The sequence below is a fragment of the Clupea harengus genome, unplaced genomic scaffold (assembly GCF_900700415.2).
Source record: "Clupea harengus unplaced genomic scaffold, Ch_v2.0.2, whole genome shotgun sequence".
NCBI lineage: Eukaryota > Metazoa > Chordata > Actinopteri > Clupeiformes > Clupeidae > Clupea > Clupea harengus.
In genome coordinates, this window is record NW_024880082.1 from 1 (window position 1) to 16,201 (window position 16,201).

The following is a 16,201-nucleotide window of genomic DNA, read 5'->3' on the forward strand; positions in this document are numbered from 1 at the left end:
GCACCTGATAGTAATGATGGAGGTTTTATCTCATATCTAGATAGGAGAGGTTAGAGACATTGATCTAGCACTCTTCTGTGCCAGACCACGAATACAGATGCAGCTCTGATTCCATACTGGATCTGTATTAGTGACAGTAATGTCAGTCTGTCACGTGTATGGTAGAGGGAACCATTTTCTGTTATGGCAATGAGAACCTGTTGCTGCCAGTAAATTCTCGACTGGGAAAAACCTACCACCAGCCTGGAGGAATTACGCTTCAGTATTGGACTACGTAAATGAGCATAGTTCTTAAGAAAAAATATGCATACAGTACACACTCACTTGCGGCAGAGACACGGACTGTAATTCTCCACTTTTGATGGTTCAGTGCACCCGTCTGAAGGCTTTGTGGCAATCAAATCTCCATTTTGAGATGAATTATTGGGAAACCATCATTTGTTTAGGTATCTACAGTATGTGACACTAATGTGAGTAAAATGGATCATTTGGCATACATACTGTATAATACAAACAAAACAAATGAGTTTATCAAAACCAAAACATCTTACAAAATATTTTAATACCTACAAGAGTCTTCCCATACAATGTAACACAAAGACAACATTCAAAGACAATAAAAGAGGTGGTTTAAAAAAACAAACAAACAAAAACCTTAAAATACTACATCACAACACAATACAGGTACATCCATTGTTCTTCCTTTAGTGACTGTGCTCTTCTCACAGCCTAGCAGACAGACTGGCGTGAGTGGGCACACACTGGTATGGGGCACAGACTGGCATTGGAGAGGTCCGCCTGGCATAGGTGGACACAGATTGACCTAGGGGAGGTCAGACAGCGTTGTGTGGGCAAAAACTGGCATGGGTGGGAACAGACTGGGGTGATGGAACACAGACTGTGGCAGGAATGCCCAGCTGCTGCCGCTGAGCCAGCAGGTCAAGCTTGTTTACATCGAAAACACGACCTTAACCGACCTGCCGGCCAACACAGTCCTGTACAGTTTCACCACCTACTCGGCTTTCACTCAAGACTCGTGAGGCCAGAAAAAGCCACAGCCAGGCCTGAAGATCAACAGGCTTCCCTCAGTTGGAGTGGAGACTCTGGGGGCAGGACCTGGCCTCTGCAGCTCCAGAAGAGACGTTCACGCCGGCTGGGGAGGGAGTCTGGTGACCGAATGTTGTGCTTACATGTGGAGAGGTTTTGACCAACGCAGTTCCAGAAGCCAAAATCATGATGGTCAACCCTGAGGTCTCATGTTTCAGTGACTGCCAGTGCAGTGCCAGAGGACTGACTGATGTGAGCCATCATTGAAGTCCAGTGAGTGACAGACTGATGTTGTTGTTGTTATGTCTACAAAGTCAGATCCATGTTTTGGAGCATGGAAGCAATGTGTGAGGAGAATCTGGCCACTACAGTTTCACAAGCAAAATTCTGTCTAGTGACGAACTGAATGTTGTGCATACATTAGGAGAGGTTTTGATCACTACAGTACCAGAAGCCAGATTCATGATGATCAACGTTACGCTCAAGTGTTTGACTGACGTTGGTGTTGACTGACTGTGACACCTGTGTGTGAGTAGGCCCCTAGAGCTCCAGAGGGCAGACGAACGTTAGCCATCGCATGAGTCTGATGAGTGAATGTCTATGACACGAGGTTTAACATTCATGTTTTGGAGCTCGGAGCTCTGTGTGTGTGGAGAACCCACCACTATAGTTCACAAGCCAGATTCCTGTTGGCCAGCCCATGTAGTCTGGTAGGTGACTGACTGAAGGTTGCATCAGTGTGCGGACAGAATCTAGACAGGAGTCCAAAGGCCAGATTCCTGTTGGTCAGCCCTGCAGTCTTGTGGCCAAATGACTAAAGGCTGTATTTACGTGTGGACACAATCCGGCCATGCCAGATTCATGTTTTGGAGGTCGTGTCCATATGTGGACAATAGTTTGGCAGCAACAGGTTGTTGCTCACCTCTGGAGTCCCATGAGTTGCTGAATGTTGTGCTTATGAGAGGACTTTTGGTCGCTACGGTTCCACAGATTTGCGCTGGTCAATCGAGCAGTCAGGTGGGTGCCCTTATTTCATGCTGCCGAGGAACTTGGGCTGTTCCTCCCCGCGGGTCAAGAGAAGCTCCCCTCCGATCTTTGGCCCCTTCTTCTCCTGTGGAGGGACACACATGAAGAACATGCTCAGGGGACGGAACACGCTCGCAATACAGAATACAGAGCAGGGACGGAACACAGAACAGATGGTTGGATCACGGAACAGAGCGAGGATCTACAGCGGAGGAAGGTTGGAACATAGAGTAGGAGTAGAATGTAGAACCGGCTCTGAGCACGGAACACAGCGGGGATGTGGAAATGTGAACACGTCCGGAATACAAGTCAGTGTCAGAATACAAACTACAAGTATGAGGGGGGAAAAAGAAAACTGGGTGGAGAATATGGAAGGGACAACAAGTAGAACGGCAAGCATACAGAGCCCATTAAAGGCTTAGGAGAGGGAATGAGAACAAGTATAAATCATTTGGAGTTTTAAAAGGAACTGGGGTTAAGACAGCAGTTTGCTGATGCTTCAGTAAAAAAAAACTAGTTGTTGACATCATGATCATTTACTAAAAACATATTAGCCAAGACACAGTTAACAACAAATACAGAACTTGTTAATAAAATGCATTCAGAGGGACACAGAAAACACGACACTCACCTTTAACATGCCATCCCTCTCCCATTTAAACTGACCACAGGTGCTGAAAATGAAACAAAATAATCAAAAGCAGGTTCTTATCCTCCTTCCTTAAAAAGACACAGTAAGCAGTGCCGCATTTCTGTCTGCGGGTACAACCAGACCACCCACAGGCTCCCGCGGTTAAAGATAAATCTCGCAACACCACTATTTCATTGCAACACTGAGTCCAACAGGCACAATCAAGGGCAGCTGGATGCCAAAGGCTGAACACTGTGACGAAGTACAAGTCATTTGGAGCTTTAAAGGGAACTGAGGTTAAGGCAGCAGTTTGAGGATCCTTCAGTAAAGAAAACTAGTTGTTAACATCATGATCATTTAATAAAACATCTTAGCAAACCCTCCTCGCCACCCTCCTCTTCCTCACCTGCATGCCATGTTGGGTATCCGCGCCAGGCTGATCTTACGCTGGCCACACGGGCACTTGAAAAAGCGCTTGTGGGCGTCATGCCAGTGGTAGTCGTGGTTCTCCTGTATGCACCGGTCCGCAGGCTTAAAGTGTGTGTACTTGCACTGTTGGTCACACACACACACACACACACACACACACACACACACACACACACACACACACACACACAACTTCTTTATTTTTAGTCCACAGTTCAAAATATAAACATTCATGAAGGACACAAATTTTAACAGATGCATTAATCGCTCAAACATGATCCAAACACGTCTCACTCACAAACTCACACACACCTTTAGCCTTGCAGTCATATTGACAGTAGGATGCTCAAAGAGGACTAAAAGCAGAGACTGTGGAGAGCTACACTCCCACAGGTTTCAGTTGAGATCCTAATTCAACACAGTTGGCTCTAATTTTCCCAGGGTCCTCGGGACTGCGGATTCAGCAGTGGTGTTGGAGGAGTGCTGGGCCTTTGTGGAGTACAGACACAGACTCCACCACTTTCCACTCCACTTTTTCAATTTAAAGCAGCAATATGGAGTTCTGTTCCAAAACTAGCAAGCTAACTACCTAAAAGGTATGCAAAAACCTTGCAAACACCACCAACAGCCCAGTTGTCAATGATAGAAGCTTGCCAACACACTAACTGGTGTATTTTGGCAGTATAGCTGGCAATGTCATGCTGTGAAAGCTTTTCTTCCATTTTTGCAGGGTGTTCCAGCCCGGTACATAGAACTACATAGGGCATATCCTTAGTGGCTAGTGGGAAAGACACAGGTGTTTATCTGTCCTTCACATGACCATATGCTATCAAAATTAATTTGAGGATAATACCAAAACTAGTTTCCTATAAAACCATACCTCAAAAAGTGTCAAATTGTTGCATAGTGTTACTTTAACTTAACGCTCAAATATTCCAATCTACTACTGGTTTCTACAATTAAATATGATAAATCACAAGAGTATTGGCTCACTGATCAAAGTGAAATAAACCAGCTTTGGGGACTAAGTGTCCATGAAACACTCAAATGTGCTGTGGGTCTCTATAGATTATGGGAAGAGTGATGGGCCATAGAGTAATTAAGTTGCAGGTTGAGGCTGATTGGTAAAATAAACCAGTTTCGTGACTCAGATAGTCTAGAATTTAATGAGAGTCTCTCCAATTAACAATTATGCTCTACGGTCCGATACATCACCGATCGTTGGCTCACTGATAATCCACAGTTTGGTAGCAAATCGGTGAAATAAACCAGTTTGATGACTCACCGATTTACAGGTGATTGCTCTGCACTTCTGCTCTTTGATGCTCTTCATCTTCTCCTCCATCTGCTCCTTCTGCACCAGCGGCTCAAAGTAGTCCTGCATGACCTTCACCTCCATCTAATGAGAGAGAGAGATATTATTACACACACACACACACACACACACACACACACACACACACACACACACACACACACACACACACACACACACACACACACACACACACACACACACACACACACACACACACACACACACACTCACATGCCTCATATAACCATCTAGCGTCACTATCTAACAGACATGCACATACAGATGCAGTCATGGCAGTGGTTTATAATAGGCCTTCCTTATGTCATGAGAGATCAGTATTATCTGTAATTATTATTTAGTAGCAATGTTCCTGCATGACCTTTGTGTAATGAAACTCTCATTCACACAAGCACGTTCAATCATACACAAACAACATATGAACACTTAGATACATGCACTATGCCCGCCCCCCCCCAAGTACTGAAGGACAATGTTATAACATTATCTAAAAACAGAGACAGACAGACAGACAGACAGACAGACAGACAGACAGACAGGTCCAATCCCTAACCTCTCCCATCAGCCAGGAGAACTGGGACTTGGCATTCAGGATGCGCTGGAACTCCTCTGATTGGATATAATCGAGCTGATCCCGCCTCTTCTTCTGGACTGGCTCCTCCCCCTCTCCTGCAGCTGATTTATCACCTGTTAGAGGAGCAACCATCAATCACAGAAATGAGCAACCATCAATCACAGAAATGAGCAACCATCAATCACACAAATGAGCCCACAGAAACGGCAGTGGACCCTGCCAATGGGCTATTTACAGACCAAAATGTTCCACCGCTTGTCACGATACATAACAGTACAACAAAACACAGGAGAACACGCCAACAGTAAAATCCTATCCAGTTACTATCTGATCACTCAACTGATAAAAAGCTTGGTGTAAGCGCTAGCGAAGTCATAGGTTCAATACCTGGGAAGCACACATAATGAGGAAACTTCAGATCTACACTATACAGTAAGACACATTAGATAATAGTGTTTGCTAAATGAATGCTATGTGAAACATTCTTTTTTTACAAATGTTTTTTGTATCAGTACCAGAACAATCAGAAGGTGATTCATGTCTCTATTGCGCAATAAGAGAATAGACAACAGCCTTCTGATTGGATCCCAAACGGCTACGCACAGCCACCAAGGGTTCTGATTGGCTGCTGAACAGTCACACCTACCCTCGGACGAGCTTTGGTTTTTCTCCACGCGAGCAGCGATGTCGCTGCCGCTGGCACGTTTGCGCTTCACGGCGTTGGGGTCGTCTTTGGTGATGGTCGCTCCTTTGGCGTGGAGCTTCCGAAGAGCCGCCATCTGAATGCAGAATTAGGAGAAATATTCACAAAATGGTTCCCGTAGACTCTTGGACAAGTCAAGTCTGCGTATCTAAATGGTGCACCCGTAGGAAACATTTAGGTTTGATGTTCAGGAACAGCAGATCCCGATTAAAATATAGATTCAACCGGTTGAAGTCTTGTGTTTAAAATAAATAGTCCTTGCAACAATGTAATGCTACATTTACAATTACATACAACACACTCTTTTTTTTATTCTAAAGTATAAATAATAGCACAGAGACATTTTGCAGTAAAATAATCCAAAACCTTGGGAATGATAGCACAAAGCATCAATGTGCTCCAACTCCTTCTTCCCGAGTCGGTCATACTATACTTAATCATTATACTGTAATAATTGCTGTATAATTGAGAGTGTTTGACTGGCCACAGACAATGTTAATATTATTACAAGTGTGGGGAAAGATAATGTGCTGCTCGGATTCACTTAACACCTGCTTCCACGCCGACATCGAGAGAACAAGACTGGCAGACCAGTCCATGGTTGGATCCAGGTGTTAAGCAAAGTTATTTTGTTTTATCACAATGTTGCTACTATAGGTGTCCATCATTTCTTTGACACACAAAAACATGGGAGAAATAAAGGTGCCACTTCTTAGGGACTGATTTAACAACATTAGAAGGTATATTGAACACACTGACACTATTTGACTTTACAAGCATGAATCAACATGATATGTTCCTGTTCTTGTTCCTGTTTTGGAAACCTTGAGAGGACAGCACACTTCTATTCTTGCCTGTTGGACTGTGATGTTGATTACAGTCCCCTGGTTTCGCGTGACCAGTCATTGCATTGCCGATTGAAATGGGACCACAGCCGTTCAGTATAAATCAGATCTGATTATGGTATTTCATCTCTCCACCTGGCACGGTTACCAAAGATTTTACAGGCGGAGACAGACCAGTACGGAAAAAAAGGAAGGGAGGAGTCCGTAATGCTAAACATGGCAGATCTGTAAGTGAAATCAGTATGAGGTGTATATAAAAAAAAAGAGCCAATCAAAATTGTTTTTGGGGGGCCTTACTTAAAGTTTGCAGTTATATGATGCGAGCGAAATGTTGATGATATTTGAGCTCAACAGACAACCAAATACACCGCTCCCTTTCGCACTCTTGAAGCAACGCTGTTGATTGGCGGGAGTAGGATATGGCTCGCCCTGAGCCACTGTGTCTGTATGCCATTTACAAAGCCAGGACAATCTTCCTGCATTCAACCAAAAGTGACACGGATTAGGATGCGCATGGACTGCTCCTTTAAGTAAGTGGGGTTACGGGTCTCTCTTCATTCATTTAGGTCGGAACTTGATCTTGTATGGATGAAGCAACTAAGATGGCTGACAAATGGCAAGACCGGCCCATAAGGACTTATACCAGCAAGGCTACCGAGCATGAGCAGAGAATGCTATACCTTTGCAGATGATAGGCTCTTAGCGGGAGGGGGCGGAGACAGGTCAAACAGGATGTCTTCCCCTTCACTAAGGCCCCGCCGCAGAGTGGGTGTGGTCGGGTCAGAGAGGTGGGGCGGTGGTGGGGGGTGGGGTTTTTGTGACAGGACCGGTGTTCCATTTGATACAGGTCTGGCAGGGGGTGTAGCCTTTCCACTATTCTGCAACATTCTGATTCATGCAAACAAACAAACAAACAAAAACAGAAATGAATGTTTGAATTGTAAATTGAAAATATTTTAAACTCTCTTGATCACATTAACAGAATCTCACAGGATGCTAATGATGTCCAAAAAAAAAAACATGAAGTGAAAATATGTGCTCAATCCCTGTGTAGTAAATTTTAACTTCTTGTTCACATACATCAATTGACCTCATGAAAACACCAGATGATCAGAACATGACTTCTGCTGCCTTGGTGTACAACCATTTGGTAAACACAAACACACAGACATTCACTCAGTTACACACACACACACACACACACACACACACACACACACACACACACACACACACACACACACACACACACACACACACACACACACACACACACACACACACACACACACACACACACACACACACACACACACCTCTCTTGGATCTCCTGCGCCCTCTTCTGTCTGTTGAGGATTCTCTCCCGATGCATTGCCTTCTGCTGCTTCAGGAGATCAGTTGCAGTGATGGACTGAACAGGTGACTCTCCAGGAGCTGAGAAACACACACACACATACACACACACACACACACACTCAGTTCACATTCATAAACTACAAATTCAACACTGATCTCTTGAGACAATGGTCCACAATGGAAAGCAATATCTGCAAATATATAAGCGTCTGTGAGAACTTTGAAAAGCGCTATATAAATGTTATTATTATTATTATTATTAATAAATACTTTAGTTGAATTTGGATTATCTATACAATACTATAATACCTGTGGTCTTGGCCTTGTCTAAGTGTTTCTTGATGTTGATGGCCCCTGGTGTCGGCATGGACAACAAGCCTTTAAAATCCTCCGTGCAACCAGACACCTCACTGGACTTAAGCGCTGAAAAAGACAAGCAAAATGTTTATGTGAGAGAAGAAAACAGGCACAGCTCACCTGCCTGTTCCAACTGTCTGTGATTGTAGAAATGGGCAAATCGAAGAAAAGGGAGACCCTCAATAAAGAGCCTTAGGTACTTACTACTAAATTAGACAATTCCTACACAATACTTTTTAGTATTAGAGTCAGGATTACATTTATATTCAATTATTTTTCCCTAGTCATGTAACGTAATTACATGGGAAGAATATTGTATTGAAATTCTAAAATTAAATAACTGCTTAATTAACTGAAGTACACTTTAACTGAGCCAACCTAAGCCCAATATACACTAACATATACAAATGTCAGTACACACACACACACACACACACACACACACACACACACACACACACACACACACACACACTTACCTAATCCATTTGCTGGGGCTCGGAGAACAATGTTGGTCAGTGTGGACTGGGTGGGTTTCTTAGGTTGTGAGCCATTACTGAAGGACAGACAGACAGACAGAAACACACACAGACCTTTAGGATGTTGTCTTACATATCTTAGGGTCTTTGTAGGCAGGATAAGAGTGGGGAAACTCACACATTGGGTGCGCAGGCCAACGAGGACATGCCGCCATAGTGGAAGTCGCCCTGACAGAGCCGATCTCTCAGACTTCCTCGCCCCTTTCCACGCTTAGGGACCGTCCCTGTAAAACCTGACTGAATCTCGGCCCTCTTGGAGCTCAACTTCTTGTACTGGGCTTGGACGTGGTACTGACAGTATTGACACCGCTCCTACAAACACAAACACACACATGCATATTAACTTCAAGACTCAGTCATACCACATCCTGACTTTTTGAACACGGTACAAAACATTTTAAATAAATGTCATTAAAAAAAGATATGATGATACCCATGGTTATTATTATACTAAAATAACAGCAACAGGAGGATGTGCCACTAACACACCAAGTTGACGAGTTGTGTGCACGGGTCGCCGTTCTTCTTCCTGGCCTTGCAGGTGCCAAAATCCAGGGCCTCTCCCAGCAGGAGGACCTTCTGAGGGTGGTCTATCGTCAGACTGACCTGGGTTAAGAGAAGAACAACAGAAATATCAAAGACGGGACCCCTCCCAATGATATACTAGACAGATATATATATATATATATATATATATATACATATATATATATATAAATATATACACACACACAAACACAACCCCACACTTTCAAATGTATTCATTTCATAGGTGTGTTTATCCAAAGTGACTTACAGTTCAGGTGTATTCTTTTTGTCAGTATTTGTCAATTTTGCCTTTGACCTTCTGATCTTGGTAATAATAGTACCTTCCTCTACACACTATGCTGCATTCTGACAAGTTTAGAGACAGCAGCCGACAGTCACTTCATTCAGATGTTAAATGCTTTCACACACCTCATTGGAGTTGGAGCCCTCTTTGTTCTTCATGGGGTTTGGGTTCAGGATCCCAATGACAGTGCCCGTGTCAGTTTTCCAAAGTTCTGTGTGCACGTTCCCAAACAAGAAGAAAGAAACATACACTTCCAGGTCATGGAGGTCATTCAGCTTCCAGATGCTGAAAGTCTTGCCCTGATTGAAATAACATGGAAACAGAGGAAATGTCATTCAGGAGAAGAAAAAAAACACAATCTGTAAGGTTTAAAAATAAATGCTACGAAAATGCAATGATATTGTTCAAGATTTTGCGTGACTGACTATTTTGTCACTTCAGACGTGAAAATGAACCAACATGATGGGATTAAGAATTCTGACAAGTTTAGAGACAGCAGCCGACAGTCACTTCATGCAGATGTTAAATGCTTTCACACAACTCAGCTGAGTCAACCCACATTGTTCTTGCTCTGCGGCGTTATCTTGTTCACCAACACAGCAAAGGTCACCCAGTCGCTGTCCTCCAGCTTCTCACGGGCAAGCTTATCAGGCAACGTTGAGAGCTGGATCATCCTACGGCCCGACATTTTGTGCTCGATTTCTATGGAGGAGATCCGAGGTTTCCTGTTGGGATGAAATGGCAATGACTGAGTTCCATTTTGCCAGATGATGTGGTCAGATAGCAAGATCGAGGACTTTCAGACTTTCATTTTTGTACAGAGAGCAGACAAGGACCTTCAAGCACCAACTATGAGTTATTGTCTATTAGTATTTTTTCTCTCCTAACACACCAAGCCTCATACTGCATATGTGTGTAAACCTGGAGGAAATGCTGGTGTAGTTAAAAATAAATAAAATGAAGAAACGACATATTTGCGATTCTTTTTTGGAAAATACCAGCATTCAAAGAAACCTCCTGCATTTTGATGATAGCAGATTATTTTCAATCAATTCATCAAAGTTCTTGAGTTTGTCTCATGTCATGACCGAACCATTTCACAACAATTGCAGCTACTGTACAATGGAGACAAATCCCACAGTCAGTGAGCTTCGATCAGGAGACACCTACCGTATTCTGAGGCCTGAGAACTTCTCAACGGGAACGTCCTGGTGGACAGCAGGTCGGGGTGTTCCCTGGCGTGTAGGGGGCTGGCCACTTCCTGAGGGGGGTGGTGACTTCAGTGTGTTACTGGCCTTGCTCGTATTTCCTGATGGTTGGAAGAGGCTGTCAATACCACCCTTGCTTGGTGGGCTTTGAATCTGCGAGGACACTGTTGGGACACCATTACAAAATTATTCTTGAAGTCTGCGGCTGCCTCAGGCTGCAAGAATGGTCCTTTGAATGTTAAAAAAATAATATTATTCCAGTCTGTTAGCCCACTTTGTTCCTCCATTCTGACAATACAGTAGTCACATACACAAGCAATACAGTGGCCAGGATGGTCACTAGGAACAAGCCTTTAATTAAGAAACAGAACATGAAGAAGACTGCAGAGACAAAAAAGAATATATACTGTATATATATATATAACAAGAAGCTTTCCTACCAACTACAACACCCTACCAGGATTAAGCATTGCCAGAGCAGTTGCGGACGGAGTAGTACCTGCTTTCGGCTGATGTGCTGCCCTTGGCTTTTTGCTAGACCCAGCAGTGGTAGGTGGAGATGGTCTAGTGGTGTTCTGGGCTGGGGGAGAGGTACTGGCAGCCCTGTTTGTAGATGGGGATGTGGAGACTCCTTTTGGTTTGGATGTGGAGGCGCTGGCAGCCCTGTTTGTAGATGGGGATGTGGAGACTCCTTTTGGTTTGGATGTGGAGGCACTGGCAGTACTGTTTGTAGATGGGGATGTGGAGGCTTCTTTTGGTTTAGATGTGGAGGCACTGGCAGTACTGTTTGTAGATGGGGATGTGGAGGCTCCTCTTGGTTTAGATTTGGAGGTACTTGAGCTCCTTTTTGGTTTTGGAGGGGGGCTTTTGACACCCCCACCCTGAGAAGACAACAGCTGCTCCTGGAGCTTCTGCATCTTCTCCTGCATGCGTCGCAACTCGGCTGCATTCAGCAAGGGCAGAGAGTTACACACACATCCGCACACACACACAAACCAACTCTCTCGTCATACAAAACACAGAGGGATTTGAAAAATCATCACAATACAGTCATATCTCTTAAAATTAAAGCATCACATTAGCCGACATGATGGCTGGTGTGACCTCCATGTTGACATTTCGGTGCTCAATGTACATGGTACATTTCTGTGACATATTAGTGTATATTTCTGTTTTACAACTGCAGCATCTACCCACACACTGATGTGCTGTTATAATGTAGATACTCATACAATATACAGTGTATACCGGGTTGGGTTTGGATGCATTCCACACGCCTGTGACAAATCATAAAACACTGCATTATCTTTATCAGAGGTCGCCCATGACCATATCAGACAGTTGAAATTGCATACATGGCAATTTAATCAGATGACAAAACAAAAGTCGTAGCTAATGCCACCCTCAATAAAAAGACATGTCTATAAGCCCCACCTTCCAAATCTTCCTTGGATCTATTATGGGAGTCTTCCTCTTTTTCCGGTTCCTCGTTCTCTTCGTTTTCCTCTTCCTCTGGCTCCACATAACCATCACCATCATCTTCATCATTATCAAACAGATCGTCCAAGTCATCACCCCCGCCTGTTGTCTTCTCCTCTTCCGGGCTCTCATCGAACATGGAGAGCAGCAGGTCAAGGTTGTCGTCGTCTACACAACAAGGGTTGACAGTAAATGGTGTGAGCGACTTCATGATCACTCAAGAATAAAATAAATATTGTCTCAAACCTATGGAACTAAATTAGGAATTTGTTTGATCACTGAAATTGTAACGTCTAAATTTTATATGTGGCTAAGTTTACTTTGGTAAACATATCCTCAAACACTTACCGGCCATTTCGACTGATCGCTGTCGTTGTCCCTGAGCTATAATTTAATCAAAGTCCGGTTCTTCTATTTGTCGACGGTTTACACCTTTGCCGAAGTGATTCGACTGGCTAGATAACAAATCAGCGATCCGACACGACATGCAACGTCAGCGGAGTGATTCAGTATTAGGTTTTGGTGCTACAAATAGCTAGCTAACTTAGCAGACTATTTATCCACGAAAACATTAACGACCAATATTTAATGTTTCAAAAGTTTAGAAAGATTTCCAGACCTTCAACCTGTAGCTACCCGACCCAGAGAGTACATTGCAAAGTGGCGCCACAAATGTTAAACAGAAGCAACGTAATCATACCTCATTTAAATATAGGTCCCCCTTTATAAATCTATACAGAAATCAACATTTTATTTTCCATTGTGAAGGTTTTGAACATTAATAACAAAACTGACATAAATACTTATACTATGCTTATATTAACATTTTAACATAGTCCAGTTTTATCACTAAAGTTATTTTTCTTCCATTTATCCAAAACAGGCATCTCTTTCCATGCCCCCCTTCAGGTCCTTGGAGCACATCCCGCTTAACCGGAAACAGGAAGTAAGTCAGTCTGTTGTATGCATGGTGGCGGTTTTGTTTGTGATTAGTATTTTCACGGGCATTGTAACGTTATTTGTGTAGGCTTTGATCCACCGAAGACGTCTGAAGGCATCTTAACAGAAGACCAGCTAACACCATCGACGTTTTTTTTATTTCTGTAGTCATGATTGAACCCATGAAACGTGCTGCTGATATGGCATTAGTGCCGACGGTTGCGAAGAGGCCCAGGAACGAACTTGTGGCCGCTGCACAGTCCCAGCAGCTGATGACCACTGGACCTCCTCGCACTTCCAGTCTCCAGTCCCCGATCATGCTATTGGCGGGACATGAAGGTGAGGTATACTGCTGCAAATTCCATCCCAATGGAGCCACTTTAGCCTCGTCTGGCTATGACCGTCTCATCTTGATGTGGAACGTCTATGGAGAGTGTGAGAACTACGCCACACTGAAGGGCCATAGTGGAGCGGTGATGGAACTTCAGTACAATACTGATGGGAGCCTACTTTTCTCTGCCAGCACGGACAAGACCGTGTGTGTCTGGGACGCAGAGACGGGCGAGCGTGTGAAGCGTCTGAAAGGCCATACCTCCTTCGTGAACTCCTGCTTCCCTGCACGCCGTGGCCCTCAGCTGGTCTGCACTGGCAGCGACGACGGTACCGTCAAGCTGTGGGACATCAGAAAGAAGGCATCTATCCACACGTTTCAGAACACCTACCAAGTACTCAGCGTCACTTTCAATGACACCAGCGACCAGATCATGTCTGGAGGCATTGATAATGACATCAAGGTATGGGACCTGAGACAGAATAAGTTGATCTACAGCATGCAAGGGCATGGGGACTCTGTGACTGGACTTAACTTGAGCTCAGAGGGGTCCTACCTGCTCTCTAACTCCATGGACAACACCGTGCGAGTATGGGACATCAGACCATTCGCTCCCAAGGAGAGATGCGTGAAAATCTTCCAGGGCAACGTTCATAACTTTGAAAAGAACCTTCTGCGGTGCGCCTGGTCCCACGACGGCAGTAAGATAGCAGCCGGTTCTGCGGATAGATTTGTGTACGTCTGGGACACCACGTCTCGTCGAATTCTCTATAAACTGCCCGGTCACGCAGGGTCTGTCAACGAGGTCAGCTTCCACCCAGAAGAGCCCATCATTCTGTCTTGTTCCAGTGACAAACGGCTGTACATTGGAGAGATCCAATAGACTGATGACTTTCAATGCAATGGTGTAGAAAAACGTCTGGCGATACTGTCAGCTGGCCATAGGTCCTATGTGCTGTTCACGCCATTAATAGGATGTTTGTGGTGATTGCTTGTGTGCATATGAGGGAATGTAAGAGTTTTCCAGTCTCATTTTCAATTTTTTTTTTTTTTTTTAATTGAGCCAATAAGGGTTGGGTGTTTTTTAAGGTCTGTATATACTTTGTAACAGAAAAAAAAAGAATAAAAATTCTTAGAAATGTCCTTTTGTTTTTCATATTAATATAAGGTTGACATTGGCAAAGGTGTATTACTCCCACCAATTGATCTGTAGTCAGGGGCTTCAACAAGGGTTATGACTGATTTCCACGCAATCTCAAAAATATCACAAGGACATAAAGGTTAATGATTCTCAGTTTGAAGGGATCCCACTACTCCATCACATTAATTATGAAAGCTTTCAGTAGGAGGAAAATAAAGGCCTGATACTCAGGCTGCCATGGTTAAATTGTCCCTTTGCAGTCGATGCTCCTGTGTTTCCCTGATATCAAAGCTTGAGCTGAGCTCCAGACTGATGTCTCCTTACAATACTGATGTAGCTATTCAGACAGGCATGTTTTGTCATCTTAGGTTCCTACCATTGCCCTAAGCTCCAGCCGTCTCCATGATTTCCTGTCTTGGTGTCCTCTGTTCTCTTTGTCCACAATATCATACCATATGTGACCTATAAATCACCTATATGTCTAGAGATACTTGCAACTCAATCGTCTTAGTGTAAGTAACTGCCTGGCCGGAGTGTCCACTGCCTCATTATCTTCAATATCATTGTGAGCTAAGATCCTGACAAAAACGACGAGAACACCTAATAATAATAATAATACTAATACCTTAGACTTATATAGCGCTTTTCTAAGCAGCCAAAGACGCTTTACATAGGGCAGAACAAACAAAACAAAAAAATTGAATCAATGATTATATTATATTGGAATGCAACTTAAGAACCAGTTTACGATTCCATGAACACATTCAAGTGTTCAAGTGCTTTTTTTGTCACATACACGTACATGTAGTGAAATATAAAAAAAGGGTCTACACTCCACACTGCAAAAATATATATATATATTAAATAAGGAAAGAGTGCTGAATTAAAAAAACTTAGTGAGTAACTAAATTTGAGGTCAATAGTCTCACTGCCTGTGGGTAAAAACTCCTCCTAAGTCTCTTAGTCCTCGAATTGAGACTGCGGAGGGTGTCTACCGAAAGGCAAAAGAGTGAAGAGGCTGGCATTGGGGTGTGTCATCCCTTATGAAATTTCTGATTAAATGAATACATTCAGTTCTCAAGGCACTGAAACAGGGGTTTTGAAAATGCAAGTAAATCAACTACAAGAAACTGAAAAAAATTAAGCAATTACGATACAACAATAACAGAGCCCGTTAGTTATTTGGCAATATGAAACACTCCAAATGTGCACAAGCATATATAAATCAGACAATAATGTAGATTATTTCCTTGGTTGCAGTCTACATGACATCTGTATAACAATGCCTAAGGTGTCTACAAAATCCTCGCACTGTTGTGAAAAGATTAAAATAAAGTAAATACAAATGAAAAGATGATGAAAGTCTGTTATGCCTGTATTGTGAATAATATGTTTTGAAATCATAATTCAAAGTCGTGGACCACTTGA

General features: G+C 43.4%; 2 protein-coding genes across 3 annotated transcripts; one reads left to right on the forward strand and one right to left on the reverse strand.

The window, feature by feature from the left end:
• Nucleotides 1-543: 543 nt before the first annotated feature.
• Nucleotides 544-13,050, reverse strand: mcm10 (minichromosome maintenance 10 replication initiation factor). 2 transcript variants are annotated; one of them, XM_042706124.1, is made up of 18 exons: nucleotides 12,711-13,050; nucleotides 12,318-12,530; nucleotides 11,383-11,826; nucleotides 10,846-10,984; nucleotides 10,235-10,400; nucleotides 9,801-9,974; nucleotides 9,333-9,449; nucleotides 8,962-9,155; nucleotides 8,784-8,860; nucleotides 8,257-8,370; nucleotides 7,908-8,025; nucleotides 7,272-7,479; nucleotides 5,690-5,822; nucleotides 5,023-5,156; nucleotides 4,419-4,532; nucleotides 3,111-3,256; nucleotides 2,705-2,747; nucleotides 544-2,158 (listed from the first exon to the last, which is right to left on the reverse strand). In XM_042706124.1, the coding sequence occupies exons 1-18, from the start codon at nucleotides 12,715-12,717 to the stop codon at nucleotides 2,075-2,077; spliced, it is 2,625 nt and encodes an 874-aa protein (XP_042562058.1). In that variant the 5' UTR covers nucleotides 12,718-13,050; the 3' UTR covers nucleotides 544-2,074. The 2 variants fall into 2 exon arrangements, with proteins under 2 accessions (XP_042562058.1, XP_042562057.1); XM_042706123.1 differs by having other exon boundaries at nucleotides 10,846-11,047.
• Nucleotides 13,051-13,294: 244 nt separating this feature from the next.
• Nucleotides 13,295-14,773, forward strand: snrnp40 (small nuclear ribonucleoprotein 40 (U5)). Its single transcript, XM_042706125.1, has one exon. The coding sequence runs from the start codon at nucleotides 13,472-13,474 to the stop codon at nucleotides 14,513-14,515; it is 1,044 nt and encodes a 347-aa protein (XP_042562059.1). The 5' UTR covers nucleotides 13,295-13,471; the 3' UTR covers nucleotides 14,516-14,773.
• The last annotated feature ends 1,428 nt before the right edge of the window (nucleotides 14,774-16,201 follow it).

What these genes read in the sequence shown, in the direction of transcription:
- snrnp40 (XM_042706125.1), top strand. Translation starts at nt 13,472, where the DNA reads ATGATTGAACCCATGAAACGTGCTGCTGATATGGCATTAGTGCCGACG.
- mcm10 (XM_042706123.1), bottom strand. An exon ending in AGCACATCAGCCGAAAGCAG is followed by an intron (nt 11,048 to 11,382) that starts GTACTACTCCGT and finishes GTGTCCCAACAG; the next exon opens with TGTCCTCGCAGATTCAAAGC. An exon ending in ATACCCAACATGGCATGCAG is followed by an intron (nt 2,748 to 3,110) that starts GTGAGGAAGAGG and finishes TTTCATTTTCAG; the next exon opens with CACCTGTGGTCAGTTTAAAT.